The following is a 14,894-nucleotide window of genomic DNA, read 5'->3' as shown; positions in this document are numbered from 1 at the left end:
AACATTTTAAGTGAATGAATGAGTGAGTGGATGGATGAATTGATATTTATTTTGAACATCATAATAAAAACTATAAATATTACTATACTATACTATACTGTACCATATACTATACTATACTCCCTGTACTCTATATCTTGAAAATATTGTATTTTTAAGCATTTTCTTAAATTGTATAATAGTTCTGCTTCCCTCAATTTCATTAACCAAACTGTTCCACAAGGAAACAATATATTCCTCTGAGGTTAGAACCATCTTCTTTATCAATGAATACTTTTTGAATGTTAGCAGGATTTGAGCAGATCTAAACTTAACTAAATCCATAAACTGAAGGCAATTGGCCTTCAGATATAGTATGGTTATAGTATAAGTGCTCTTTTTTTTGGATATTCACAGTGGTTGCAAGTTTTGTTTTATAGGCATTACCCCATACCTCCACACAGTAAGTCAAATATGACAGACAGCAATACAGAATGTACAACACTCTTCTACTGTTCTACTCCTTGATAATGTAAGTGCCCTGTGTGAGTAAGTGTGCATACTGTTAATAAGTTGATGTCTCATTTAAAAAATGAAATGGTACAAATTGTTCTGTGGTGTAACTTCCAAGCTGTGGTGCAAGCGGCTCATTGCTGTGAAGTGAAAACATTAACACTAGTGTGCTTTCACAGCCAGCACAGTCTGTCAATGGTGCATAGTTTTCTCTCGACTTCTCCACACCAAACTGCCACATTCCCTCCATCACTAGTGGCACATGCAGACCTGGGTGGATAGAGAAGTTTCTGTCCCATTATGGCTGTAGAACACACACACACACACACACACACACACACACACACAGTTATTACTTAGTCTCATTGGGAATTCATCAAAAATTATGTAGGCAAACAGTGAAGTGAGCATAGAGTTATTATATTTATTTATGATTAGTGAGAAGATAAAGGACCTTCTATACAAGAAACACATGCAGCTACTAGAGAGTGGAAAGAGCTGTTATTGCTAAGGTACAATTTATTTCTCCACTAGATGGAGATGTTGGTCAAGAATGAGCCATATTTTTTTTCCTCCAGTAATCAAGAAACAACAATAGAAGACAGACCCCAAGTAAACAACATTTAACAAGTCACGACGAAATGGACGAATGTGATGACTGGATGTGAACAAGCCAAGTTCAGCAGAATGACTCCACTTTATTAGGGTTGTAAAAAATAAAGAAATGTTAGCCCCATTCTACAGCTGTTGCGTTCAGTTCACAGCTTTGAGAGGAAACAAGTTGAGTTACCCATAAAACTGATACATTTGCCGCAACCAAAATCTCTACAGGCCACTGAAATGCAAAGAAGCACTGCGAACAATGGGCACTGAAGCAAATCAAAGTCATGTGACTCTGACACAGCAAAGATTACAAGCAACATGTGTGAACATTGTGTATGATGAATTCAGAAAGGTATTTTCTTGAGTTGCTTATGGTCTGGTATTAAAACTCCTGAAAATAAGATGACTACTTTGAATGAAATGAGGAAATGGAATAATCTAACCTTAATTCTCCAAGAGACTGTCTTAAGGCTGGAGCACAGAACTAAAGACTAGGGCTCAAATTAATATTGTACCCAGATGAGTCTTAAGTGTCCTTGGATGACAAGCAGTGATTGGATTGCAAGCTTGGTAGCGTTTGATGGCCATGCCTGTCAGCCTCACCTGCTTTTTAATCAGTAATTACCATAGGGGATTCTCTGCTATTTCTTAATTAAATTAGATCAAATGCAATTAAAAACCACACTCTTATTCCTTTAAAAGGACTCCGTGGAGTCCTTTTTAGTTCTTGCTGTTAAAAAAATAAGCGGTTGAATGGTCAAAGAGCTGTCCCATCACTCGCTGATCTGTACTCGATTATTTCAGTGGTCAAATTAAGTTTGGAGTTTGCATAATAAGGGTCAAAATTAAAACTTCTACTCCAAGTACAATCGTTGATTAAAAGCATGGATGAGCTACTATCAAAATAGTCAAAGAGCATCATCATCCACTATGGTGAAAGGATAGGTGGACCGGGACAATAAACCAATGTCCAATGCTTCATTTATTTCATTCATTAATGCAAGTTACCCATTCATTCAGTACCAGGTGTAACAGTTTAGTCCCAAGTTTGACTGAACTGTATGAACGGCAAGTTTCCATTTTTCAATTTCATCTTCCACACTGTACACACATTTTCCTACCACTTACTGCCAGTCACCTGTAATACATAAACAAAAAAAACAGTACATTTAGAATCCAGAAGAGGGCGCTTGTAAAGTTCCTACCAGTGACAAATTAGCAAATTTGGCCTTGTAAGTGCCTTGTAACACATTTTCCTTTGGGGGGTGACACAGTAGGAAGAGGTGTTTTTATCACTTTACAGGGACATAAATATCAGCATTTCAGGATATGAAGCAAATGGACTGTTAATAAATATAATTTGAATATACTCAGGAATAGTCGTAATAACTGACAGGTTTTTTTTTTATAATCCAACAAATAATCAAGTATTCATGCCCATCCCTACCATGAATGACATGATGATACATGTGAGCGTGGAAATTCACACAAACACGATTCAGATAATTTACATTGGTGTCTACTCGTTAACATCATTGATACTAAATAACAGTTTCTCTGCTTGAGTGAGTCATCACTGAACAGCTCAAGTTTGTTCAAATGTATTCAAGACCCTTAATCACCGTTTATAGAAAAAACCTTATAGCTGGCAACAACATCTTCTACTGTTCATGCGTTAAAATGGGCCCTCTGCTGGCCAGAGAGTACCATGAATTGGCCAATCCAAGAGAAAATACTGTAAATTTAGAAAATGTGATATGTGATAAGCCTGCCTTGTGATAATATTAGGAATGGGTGTATTTTGTGAAAACCTTTGACATTTATCTGGGTTGGGAAGTGATTCTAGAGATTCCAGCTTTGCTAATAGAATAATAGAATGATCCCACTAAAGAGGTCTGTGCACAGGGAAGTGAGTCTGAAACTGTGACACCTTGCAAACCTTAAGAATATATATATATAACATTAAGTATTTATTTTTTTACAACAGGCACATTTTGAGTAGTAAATAATCATACATAGAGGAAGTGCACTCTTTTACTTGTGGTGATGTTCTTTGTTTTTTTTCTTTTCTTTTTACACATATTAAGGTGAAACTGGGAAACATTAGTGCCGCCACTGTCTCAGCTCATGGTAGGGTAACTGTTCTTCCAACCATCTTCTACCGCTTTATCCTTCACATTCGCATTCTACACAGATTATGTATTTGTATGTTCCTGTCAGAAAAAGTGACTGTTTAGCTCTAGCTTCTGCATGACAGAACAGGTTTTTCATTGAATGCCTCTCATCCTAATACTCCTGATACTGTTGTATCATTTTAGATGTTATGGAACTAGTTATTCCTGCTGTCTTTTTTCCTAAGTGTAATTATTTGTTACTGGGAGGCACCAGGTGAAGCAAACAAAACCATAAGACGGGCTGTTGAACAGAATTGAGGTTTTCTTTCTGATTATTAATAAATATCACAAAGTATAGCCGAGAGTAATAGTAACTTTATTAAATCTTTGCAATATTAGCAGTTAATATATGGGGAAAACACTCGCCAGCTCTCCCCCAGCTTGACTTCATTATGGGTGATCTGGCCGTTTTTCATGGTCAGATCATCCGAAGCGTTTCCATTGTAGTTGCCACACAGCCCGCAGACAGCACCCTGGTAGTTGCTGGGCAGAGTAATGGTCAGTTTGCTCTTCCGGTCAAAGGTCACAGTGATTCCGGCTCCTGTCTCCACAACAACTCTGTGACTCCTTTCAAACACCTTGAGCTTATCTTTGTATTCCAGTGGCAACAAAGTAAGCTGCCCATTGAACTAAAGACGGAAAAATGTGAAAATGAGCACACTGAAAGATGGCGTGTCATGTCTTTGAGGTGTCGATCTTAAAAATACAAATGAAAAATCAGCCTGTGGCTCTTCAATAGGTTTTAACTATATATTCTATGCTTTGCAGTATCAATACATCTACATCCATACCTACCAGAACCCCTGTGTTTTCTCTGCTGATGTTGACAGTGATTCCATAAATGGAAAGGACGACAGCCCTTGTGTACGACACGGCTTTGCTTCTCAGATGGTCATTCTGCACAGTCACGTTGAACAGCTCTTGTCCAGGCTCCTGAGCGCACAGCCCTGCCAGCTGATATACACATGCTCCCTGGAAGTTAAACTTGAGGCCATCGAAAGTGCGGTAGTGTGGGTCTCCTGAGGCTGAGCATGTGGCAGGACTGATGGGTCGGCAGCCACGCTCTCCATCCTCTATGGTGCACCTTTCCTGGGCAGAGCAGGATGCTTCACGACATGCCACCATGCTCAGGGTCGTATCGCACTCACACAGGCGGCCACAAGCCTCATCAGCCCAGAAGCGCTGACCTGGCTTGTAATAGCGACCCTGATAGAAGCAACCACATGTTTTAGCAGGCACACAGACACCAGCGCTGAGGACATAACCTGCATCACACACACAGGTCTCCACACAGACGCCTATGCAGTTCGGCTTATATTCAGGGAAGGGACAGGATGGCTGACAAGGTGTGGCACACTTTTCATAGTGGCTGTGAGGTGGACAGTTCATTGCTGGATAGAAGTGGAATTTAAAAGCATTAATGAAATAAAAGTTCTTCATTGATTGAATATATATATAATATAGTTTGGTCACAAATACTCACGACAATCAAACTTTTCCCTCCAACCACTGATGGTTATTCCTCTCTCACGACACTGCTGACTGTAGAAAGACAATGCCTGGCACAACATCTTCTTGTCGCCCTTATTCAAACACATATCATACACACAGCTGCTCATAAAGGCCCCAGGGTCCAGTTCTTTGTGACATGTCTCAAACACACCATTTTTCTTGGCTGTGAGGGCCCCGCATGAAGTCTCAATTTCATAGCGCTTAACCTTTCTTTTATTACAGGTTGGACAGTTTTTCGTGCATGTGTCCCAGCAGGGATGGTCTTTGTTCTGTTCAGGTGTTTTCCAGCTCTTGGCCCACTCTATCACAGATGAGACAGCATTTCCAGAAGGATTCTGGAGCTCATCAGCTCTGTTGCCATTGAAGTTTCCACACAGTCCACAAACCAAGCCGTAATAGCTGCTGGGCAGCATAATGACTATTTGCCAGATCCAGTCATAGCTGACAACAAGGCCAAAGTCTGTCTCTATAACTGCAGAGCGACCTTTCTGAGTCACTGACACTTGACCTTCACCCAGTTGTACTGGGAGATTCACCAGTTCCCCATCCACCTGAAGGGCATGGAATAGATCGTTTTACAACCTGTGTGTATACACATTGTAACTAAAGTAACTAAAGATCTTACCATGACTTGACCAAATTTGTTCTTGACAATGCTGATGGTGAACCCATAGACAGACACATCTATTTCCCTGACGTAGGAAACGGCTCTGTTTCCTCGATTATCATTCCTCTCAGTGACTGAGAACGGCACTAGACCGTCCAGATTCCCACAGGTCTTTGAGATGACGTACTTGCAGGTGCCCTGGAAGTCGAAGTTGTGACCATCAAACGTATGGTAGTGTGGGTCACCCCAGGCCCAGCATTTGCCTGTGTATTTGGGGACGCACACAGCTTCGCCCTTCTCCACACGGCATGTCTCCATGACTCGACAATTGGCATCTTTGCAGGGATCTACACAGGATAAATCAGGGGAAATCACTTCCAAGTTCTTTATTTTTTAATTACATGATTAAAAGGTTATGAATCATTCAATTTATTTGACTTGCCTTTGTTATAGCATGCCCGTTTTCCTTTCTTGATCATACATTTGGTGCCTTGAGGGCAGGTGTGGTTTTCACAGAGCAGGCCTTTCATTTGACAGGAGCACTTGGTGTTACAGCCTTCCTCGTACACAATCTCGCCAAGCTTGGGGTGGAGATTGCATTCGTTATACAGAGAAAACAAAACAATAGGTTCAAGAGAGGTCATTCAAGATGTTTTTTACATGGTCGCAAAACACAAACTTAGGCAATCTGCTTCATAGGTTTAGGAGAAATCCTCAGTGAACACATTTCAGATCAAACTGGCTTATAGCCACCAATGTGGAAAATTCAACAATAATAAACTGAAGGCAACTGTATTTCCATGTCATCATGGCAGAGAAGAATCTATGTTACTGTATATGAAATTGCCTCTCTGTAAAGCGGTGCTGAACATTACCTTGTAGTTTTTCCCATTGTCAAAGCAGCCACACTCGGTGTCATTAACACATGCGTGTCCATTGTATAAGAAGCCAGTATCACATTCACAGCCTTCTACACAGGTGCCGAAGCACGCAATTATCTCTGGAAGGCCTGGGCAGGATGCAGAATTGAGGTCTTCACACACCTCATAGTGACTGTTGGCGTGGCATTTCATGGCTGAAATAAATCACGTGGTGGAAGTGTATTAGAGAAAAACATGTGCTACACCATCAAAATGGCAACAAAAAAGTGATTTATTTACTCACGACAGAATGAAGGCGTCCTCCAGTTTTTCACATCTACTCCTGCATAGTGACAGCTGAAGGCATAGGTTGCTATGGTGTTGCACAGCACCTTTCCATCCCCATATGATGTGCACATATCATATACACAGTCATTAAAGTATGGCTGTGGGTCTATTTTACTATGGCAGGCTTCAAAAGGACCTTTGGGTGCTGTAAGAATTCCACAGTAAATGGACTTTGAAAACAAAGCCTTTTGGGCTTGGTTACAACTGGGACAGGACTTTCCTTTGCAGCCATCGCTGCACACCACACCAGGAATGGAGACCTGCCATGATTTTCCAAATGTGTTCACGTTCCGAGTGACCTTATGGTCGGGCATTTGAAAGTCATCTTTTTTGTTGTCATTGAAGTTGCCACACAGACCACAGACCTTATCGCGGTAGTTACCAGGCACCGTGACAGTCACATGGTAGACAAGATCGTAAGTGACAAGCAGCCCGAAATCTGTTGCAATGACATAATTCATGCCTTCCTGATAGACCAGTACAGCTCCATCATTAAGACTGAGTGGAAAGGAGTTAAACAGTCCATTTACCTGAAAAGGGAGGAAAGTTTGACTAGTGATGATAAGAATGATGAAAATATAAAATGATCATATACATGTGTCAGGTATGTAACCACAATAATATCATCTTTTTCCAAATATAGATGAGTACCAATGAAAAATGAAGCCTGGTGTATACTTTGTTGTGCAACACGACCAAAGCCACTGCACCTAACCTCTTGATGCCTCATTTTTAGTTCCCTATAAAAGTAGTAATTTGAAAAACATTTATATATGTATTGAACTGTATCAATGGAATTCTAATTCTATGAAGTTTTTACTTTATGCTTCAGGTTTCAGTCTTCTTCATATGTGTAACCACACTCTAATTTCCCTCAAGCTTGTTTATCTGTATCCAAATCTGTGGATTTGATAATGGATGAATTTGATGACGTTGATGATATAATTTGAGGAGGAAGAGATTTTGAATTTACTTATACACATCCCATCCCCACGACTATCACACTCTATGACGAACTATGATTGTGGCCACAACACAAGTATGAGTAGCCTATAATTCAGGATGAAGTGTTTACCATGACTCCAAACATGTTGTTACTTATTTTGAGATCGAAGCCATAGACTTGCACTGCAACCAGTTTAGTGACAGACACCACTTTGTTGTTCATCAACCGGTCCCTTTGCACATTCTCCACCAGAACAGAGAAATCCACCAAGTGGGTGCCATTCAGCCCACAGCTCTTGGAGAGTGTGTATGTGCAAGTGCCCTGGAAATCATATGTTAGCCCATCAAATGACCGGTAATGGGGATCCGCAGAGTGGCACACACTCTTACCAACAGGGTGACATTTTTGGACCCCATTCTCTACTTTGCATTGCTCATTAGGGCCACATGTGAATTTCTTGCACTTAACCTGAGGAAAACAAAATTGAATCACTGTAAAAATCCAACAATTGGTATTCCATACAGCAGTTATTAAACTGTTATTTGTTCTTTCAGTATCTATTACCTCTCCATTGTCAGTGCATCTGCACTTCTCCTTACACTGACCATCGGGATAAAACACTTGGCCAGCCTGGTAGTATTTGTCATTGTAGATGCAACCACAGCTTGAGAAGGGAACACATGTGTCTCCACTGAGGATGTAACCCTCATCACAGACACAATCTTCCCCACACTGATCCTTGCAGACTTGAGGAAGGATCAGACTCTTGCATGTGGCAGGACATGCAGTTGCACAAATTTCATAGTGGCTATGAACTGGACATTTCTGTGCTGAACACAAAGAACATAAAAGAAAATATGAACATTTTCAGGGTAATATATGAGAGATATTTATATAAAGATTCCAGATGTCAGCAAGGACTACACAAAGCTACGTACAATTCCAGATGGAAGAAACACATTATACACAAAAAAGGACAGGTTCACAGGGCAGTTTAAAAGATAATTTTCACTTTGCTTGTTATGTAAATTATTTTATTAAAAAAAGTCTCACCACAGAATTGACTGGTTCTCCAGCTGTACACCTTGGCCCCAACAGCATGGCAGGCAGATGTGTATGCTGCGATTGCCTCACATAGCACATCCTTTCTGCCTTTATACAGACAAACATCATAAACACAATCCTCAAAGTATCCAGCAGGATCCACCTTTGCATGGCAGTCACGGAAAGGCCCACGGGAATCCGTCATCATACCACAGAAATCTCCTTTTTCATACTGAGCCTTGTAGGTAATGTCACAACTTGGACACACCCCTTTACAGCCTTCGACACAGCCCGGGATCTCAGCCACACGCCAACTGGTACCAAAAGGTGTTGGTGCGACAGCTTTGTCACCATTCTTTGGAATCAGGTCATCCCGTGATTTGCCATTGTAGTTGCCACAGAGGCCGCAAACGGCTTCCATGTAGTTGCTTGGCAATTTTACAAACACAACACTCCGCCAGTTGAAGGAGACTTTGAGGTCAAAGTTTGTGGTGACAACAGCTCTGGAGCCACTCCTATACACAGATACCTGCCCTCCTGCCAGGTCGATGGGCAGGTTGACCAGCTCATTATTCACCTGGAGGAGAACATATTATGCTATAAACCATGATGAAATATGAACAGAGAAGAGAGCAATGACTCATGCAGTTACTTGTGTAGTTCCTACCATGATCCGGCCTGTGTGTGTCCTCGTAATAACAATGCTGAGGGAATACACCTTGATCTCTACTAACTTGGTGAAGGAAACTACTTTGCTGCCACGGTGATCATTCTGCACCAAAATTTCAAAGGGCACCAAATCTGGTCTCTTGGAGCAGAGTGCAACAAGTTGGTACACACATGTGCCCTGGAAGTCAAACCTCTTCTTGTCAAAGGTTGTGTAGTGTGGGTCTCCTGAGGCCTTGCATGTGCTGTATGAGACTGGCTGACACTTTCTTATGCCCTCAACCACCTGGCACTGTGTCCCTGCCCCACAGCCTTTATTCTGGCAGTCTACTTGTCTTTTTCCAGGGAGGCATTTACACCAGCTCCGGCAGCCCTGATCAGCCCAGAAGGACTCCCCAGCAGGGACATATCGTCCTTCAAAGGTGCAGCCACACTGGTCAGCAGGAACACACTGACCTCCACTCAAAACAAAGCCTGCATTGCAGGTGCAGGTCTCCACACATGGGCGTTTGCATTTGGAGGGAGCATTAGGATCAGAACAAGTGCCAGGACAGGCATTGCCACAGAGCTCATAGTGACTGTTGGCTGGACATTTGGCAGCTTAAGGGGTGTAAAGAAGAATATTGTGTGATAAATGATCTTATCAACAATCAAGATAGAAATGTTAGGATTTATTTTTCTAACATGACTTACAACATTTTGCCTCCTTTCTCCAGTCTTGAACCTGAATCCCAGCATCTTGGCAGGCATCAGCGTATGCCTCCAATGCCTGACAAAGGAAATGATGATTGCCACCGCCCATGCAAACATCATATTTGCAGTTCTCCAGGTATGTATGTGGGTCAATGATGGAATGGCATTTGCTAAATGGCCCATTTACTACAAGTGTGATAAGCCCACAGAACGAGGTCCCCTCCCACTTCTTCATCAACTTGTCTTCACACTTTTCACACCCACCCACACAGTCATCTCTGCACAGCGGGTCTTTCACCAGCCCCGGCACCTTCCAGCTGCTACCAAAGGCCACAGCCCCACGTGCATGTGTGCCAGAGGGTGTGGTGAAATCATCATCGGGGTTGCCATTGAAGTTGCCACAGAGACCACAGGTCTTACCAGCGAAACTGCTGGACAGAGTGACAATGAGCTGGTGGTTCCAGTCATAACGCACAGTCAGGCCAAAATCCGTCTCAATGAGCACAAAGCGACCACTGTGACTCATAACAAGTTTGTTGTTGTTCAAGGTCACAGGCAAATTCCACACGATGTTGTCAATCTTCACAAAGAAAAACAGAAAATACATCATAAAGGTATGAAATCAATAAATGATCAAGGATGCAGTTTAATGCACCATGCAAAGAAATACAGTAGAAGAGAAAGAATTACATTAATAAAACAATATTCATTTTGGAAAAGACGAAAAGAAAAATCTTACCCTCACACGACCTGTCTCAGACCGAGCTACTGTGATGGACACGTCATACACCTTCACTGTGACCAGGGCGACATAAGACACCCTGAGGCTTCCCCTATTCTCATTCTGGGCAAGGACCTCAAAGGCTGGGGAATCATTCTTTCCACAGTTTTTGGCAATAACATAAGTGCAGGTACCCATGAAGTCAAAGCGTCGTCCGTCAAAGGAATGGTAGTGAGGATCTCCCTTAGCCCAGCAGGTGCCAGGCAAAGCGCTTTTCACTAAAAATACAACAAAATAGATAAATATCAAGTTAATCTGCATTATACATTTTTGTTTCCACATCGTTTCAATTTAGTGTTTATTATGATATATGTTTGATTATTATAAATTTTTTACAATCAACAAGTGCAGTGTGTGTTTCTTACCTGACTGTAAACATTGTGCCGGAGCACCATAACTATTCCATTGCCTGAGTCCTATGCTGTAAAGAGCAAAGTGAGAGTCGGAGCTGGACACGACATGTCTACCACTGTGAGGAATCTGGGCCCATGAGAAATCTGTCCCTGCAACCTTCTCCCACTGGACATTACGAGGCAAGCTTCTACCATCGATACGCAGCTTTCCCAAAGCACTAGTCCGCGCCACAACCAGGGCTTGATTGTCAAACCCTTTGAAAGTCTCTAGTGAGTAAGAGGTGCAAAAACGGTCTGTGGACAGGATGCTCATCAAGAAAGGGTCATAGTTTTGTGATTTGCCATTGAAGAACATGAGGACCTGAATGCCTTGATCAGCCTGAATGAACACAGTCTCTTTTTGGGACTCGATTGTCACTGTCTGCCCACTGATCATGTTAATCACCTGTTCAGTGTTGCCATTTCGGACAGTAACATGGGTGGGCTGGGAAGCCTGGATAATAACACTATCATGTTTGTCGTGGAGTTTCAGGGGAGGGACAATGAAGCTGGATCCCCAGCTGCTGACAGGCAGTAGTTGCTCGTTAACATGGTCACATGCTGAGAAGCGCCGAGTGCAACTGTGACCTGTGAAAACAGCAACAGGGTACTGGGAGGAAACCCTGCTGCCAGAGACGTCATCCGTGCTCTGGAGCTGGACACTCTCATATGGCTGGAGATCTATTACCATTCGAGCGCCCTTCATATAGACATGATGCTGGAACGCGATGGACCCTTGTGGTACAATTTCAATTCTGTTTCTCTGTTTTCCATTTGTCACAGAGAACTCTTTAAAGGTGCCATCAAGGGATTCACTGGGTGTGAAGATGAAATATTCATTACCCCATTCAGTGGTGGGATACACCAAAGAGGTGTCAGCTGTGTGTGACTTGTAGTTGAAAGAAGTCACAGCCACATCTGCTGAGGCTTCAATGCGCACTGAGTTGGGAGACTTCACGGAGCCGTACATCTCAACCTGGGCAGGGAGAGATACAGTGACCCCTTCTCCAGCATTGAGAGTTTCTTCTTGTCTGAATTTTAAGGGCGGCACAGACACTGTCACTTTAGTATTGGCCTCAACAGCAGTGATAGAGAGCCGATGGCTCGGGGTTTTATAATTTTTAATCCAATTCTGCATGAATGACAGGACAAACTCCTTGCCTACAGATCCAGCGGACGGTGGACCTGACAGATGGAAGCAAAGAGACAGAAAAACACACATGTCAAAAAAGAGTTTACCTTATGCAAAGCAGTCAGGAACAAAACTATTCCCCACTTCATATATTTGAAGAAATGTCTTTAAATGAATTATATTATTTGTGCCCAGGCAATCAAAGGATTCAGACGAGCAAAACAACCTTGGCTGGAGACATACAGTATTTGATCATAGGAACAGTACAACAAAACAATATGACACTTGAGAGAAAGCAACTGAAAAACACCTTCATTTCAAAGTTAAAAAGCACAAATGAATGCTTGTCTGTGAAAAGCTAAAGCTTTTTTTCAATCGCCACTGAAAGAGCTTTAAACTGAGGAAAAGACACTTGACTGCCTCTCAGCAGCACTCAATAAGTCACTTTTGCAGACAATATAATTGCATAATTGAAATATTATAAATATCTGTCCCCTATTCTGTGAAAAGAACATTTTCTGTGCTCAGTCAGGGCCTAGAGGATTTGGATTACATCCCTGTGTCAGCAATTCATTATAATGGATTCAACTCAATAGCAGCTGAAGGTAAATGCTAATCCCTAACAAAAACACATGTCTATTTAGATGACTATCTAGTATGTGCCGCACTCTCGAATCCTTAACGCGTTTAACATTCTGCTTCATTCACACAAAAAACCTGGTACGGCTGCACAACAATGCACAACTGATGGGACTGACAACCTGGATTACTTTTCTCAAATTGAGCGATAACTTGGCTTCATATCCTGACGGGGCATTCAGAGCCAAGGCTTGAGGGAAGATGCTGTGATTTATTAACTGAGCAGAAGCACATTTAGTCAGATTAACTAGATGTTAATGGCAAGCAGATGTTTTGGAGTTTCAAAATATTTATTCAATGTACTGCATATACATATACATATATATATATGTATATATATAATATTGTAAGTATATAAAAAATATACTTACAGTTGAGTAAAACCCCCAAAGCACAAAGCAGCAGCAGAGTACCCATGGTGGCTAAAAGACACAAATATTTTAATTACATTTGACATATAAGTTGCAGCGTAAATGATGTCAGAGTGAATAGAGCTTACCTTCTGAGAGTATGAAGATGTTTTTCGTGCCATCCTTTTATACATTCTGATGGAAGAAACTCAACCAATGGACCAGTAATCTATAAACAATTATTTCAGTTCAAAATAAACATTTCTCTAAAACAAATGAAGGCAGATCCTGGGAGTGACATGTAGGTCCTGCTGTAGGTTGACATAAGTGTGATTCTTTAATCCAACCACACCCAGTGCCCAAGAGTTTGTTGTGAAAATGATTGCTAAATAGTTGTCTGAAAGCACCATGAGTGATTTTTGTGTAATTGTATTTCTTGAAAGAAGAGAGAAAGCAAGACGGTCAACAGAGCACAGTCTATGACGTTCTCTGCATGAGAACAACGCCAGAGAAAGAGAAAATGGGAGGTGAAGGGAGTTGTAGGCAGTGTTGCCAACTTAGTATATTTGGCGAGTATTCAGACCCTTCTAGCGACTCTTTTTCAAAAAAGTGACTAGCGTCAAATCTGCCGACTTTTTCTGGTGTTATTAGAGTTGACCAAAAATCAACTAAACCAGACTTAAGAAAACTAATCTAAGGGCTCCTCAGCACAGATAAAAGAAGGAGGCTTTGTGACAAAAAGAAAAACACAAAGTTCATTTGTAGTTCTAAACATATCCAGTGTGTTTTTACTCACTTTTTGTCTCACCCATAACGATATTCTTCTCTCCTACAGTGCATATTACAATTACATGAACATTGTCAGTTGTGCAGTTGGTGATGACATCATTTAGCAACTTCTAGCTACTTTCCTTACTGAGGAGTTGGCAACAATGGTTGAAGGGAGGTATCAGGGGATAACACTGGTACAGTGGAAGAATTTTGGAAAAGCTACACAAGCATTTTCTCATGAGAACAAAAATTTGCCATTGCAGAGTTTATTTTTTGTTTTCTTTTACAACATAACTCTGTTTTCTCTCCTGTTATACATCTTAACCAGAAGAAATTCTGGGGTCTGATGTATAGCAAATGTAGGTCACTTTCATCCTTTACCTTCTGTGTATTCTGTGAAACCATCCATTTTCAACTGGGCAAGGTGCAACAAATTACATAATTGCAAAATTACCTGAGAGTCTCTGAGCAGAAATCACTCAAGTTTGATAACAGAGCTGTTTTGTGGACTGCAAAATGTAGAGGATTTGTTTTGATCTTTCACATCACATACAGCATATACATAATCAGCAGTGATTGTACATGTGTGCCCAAAATGTGACTTGTTTTTTTCTGCTCTTATTAGCTTTACTTTTGAAATGCTTGTGTCTTGTCCATCAGTTTAAAGACTCCACCAAGTAAATACACCCTACTCACTTTAAAACATTTGATGCTACTTGTGTTTTTAAAGTCTATTCCTGCTTGGAGTGCAATGCCACAGTCAATACCAAGAAACAGATAAAACAATGACACTGAGACTTTCTGTTGGTTTGGTGCATCGCCTAAGAAAAGCAGCAGTAATGGAGGATAATAAATGTTGTGACAGAGTCAAAGTAAATACTTTG

The 14,894-nt window shown here is 41.3% G+C and overlaps 1 protein-coding gene across 1 annotated transcript; it reads right to left on the bottom strand.

Annotated features, from left to right (window-relative positions):
* Nucleotides 1-3,566: 3,566 nt before the first annotated feature.
* On the bottom strand, nt 3,567-13,314 carry LOC122774770 (IgGFc-binding protein). The gene is made up of 15 exons (XM_044034282.1): nt 13,261-13,314; nt 11,092-12,303; nt 10,685-10,944; nt 9,946-10,525; nt 9,254-9,852; nt 8,596-9,163; nt 8,107-8,372; nt 7,672-8,010; nt 6,553-7,126; nt 6,264-6,463; nt 5,831-5,969; nt 5,407-5,735; nt 4,753-5,332; nt 4,065-4,660; nt 3,567-3,898 (listed from the first exon to the last, which is right to left on the bottom strand). The coding sequence occupies exons 1-15, from the start codon at nt 13,304-13,306 to the stop codon at nt 3,605-3,607; spliced, it is 6,582 nt and encodes a 2,193-aa protein (XP_043890217.1). The 5' UTR covers nt 13,307-13,314; the 3' UTR covers nt 3,567-3,604.
* Between the last annotated feature and the right edge of the window lie 1,580 nt (nt 13,315-14,894).

The sequence above is a fragment of the Solea senegalensis genome, linkage group LG9 (genome assembly GCF_019176455.1).
Source record: "Solea senegalensis isolate Sse05_10M linkage group LG9, IFAPA_SoseM_1, whole genome shotgun sequence".
Taxonomy (NCBI): Eukaryota; Metazoa; Chordata; class Actinopteri; order Pleuronectiformes; family Soleidae; genus Solea; species Solea senegalensis.
This window is presented reverse-complemented; position numbering and strand designations above follow the sequence as displayed.

What these genes read in the sequence shown, in the direction of transcription:
- LOC122774770 (XM_044034282.1), bottom strand. Translation starts at nt 13,306, where the DNA reads ATGGGTACTCTGCTGCTGCTTTGTGCTTTGGGGGTTTTACTCAACT. An exon ending in GAGAAAGGAGGCAAAATGTT is followed by an intron (nt 9,853 to 9,945) that starts GTAAGTCATGTT and finishes ACACCCCTTAAG; the next exon opens with CTGCCAAATGTCCAGCCAAC. An exon ending in ACAACATGTTTGGAGTCATG is followed by an intron (nt 7,127 to 7,671) that starts GTAAACACTTCA and finishes CTCCCTTTTCAG; the next exon opens with GTAAATGGACTGTTTAACTC.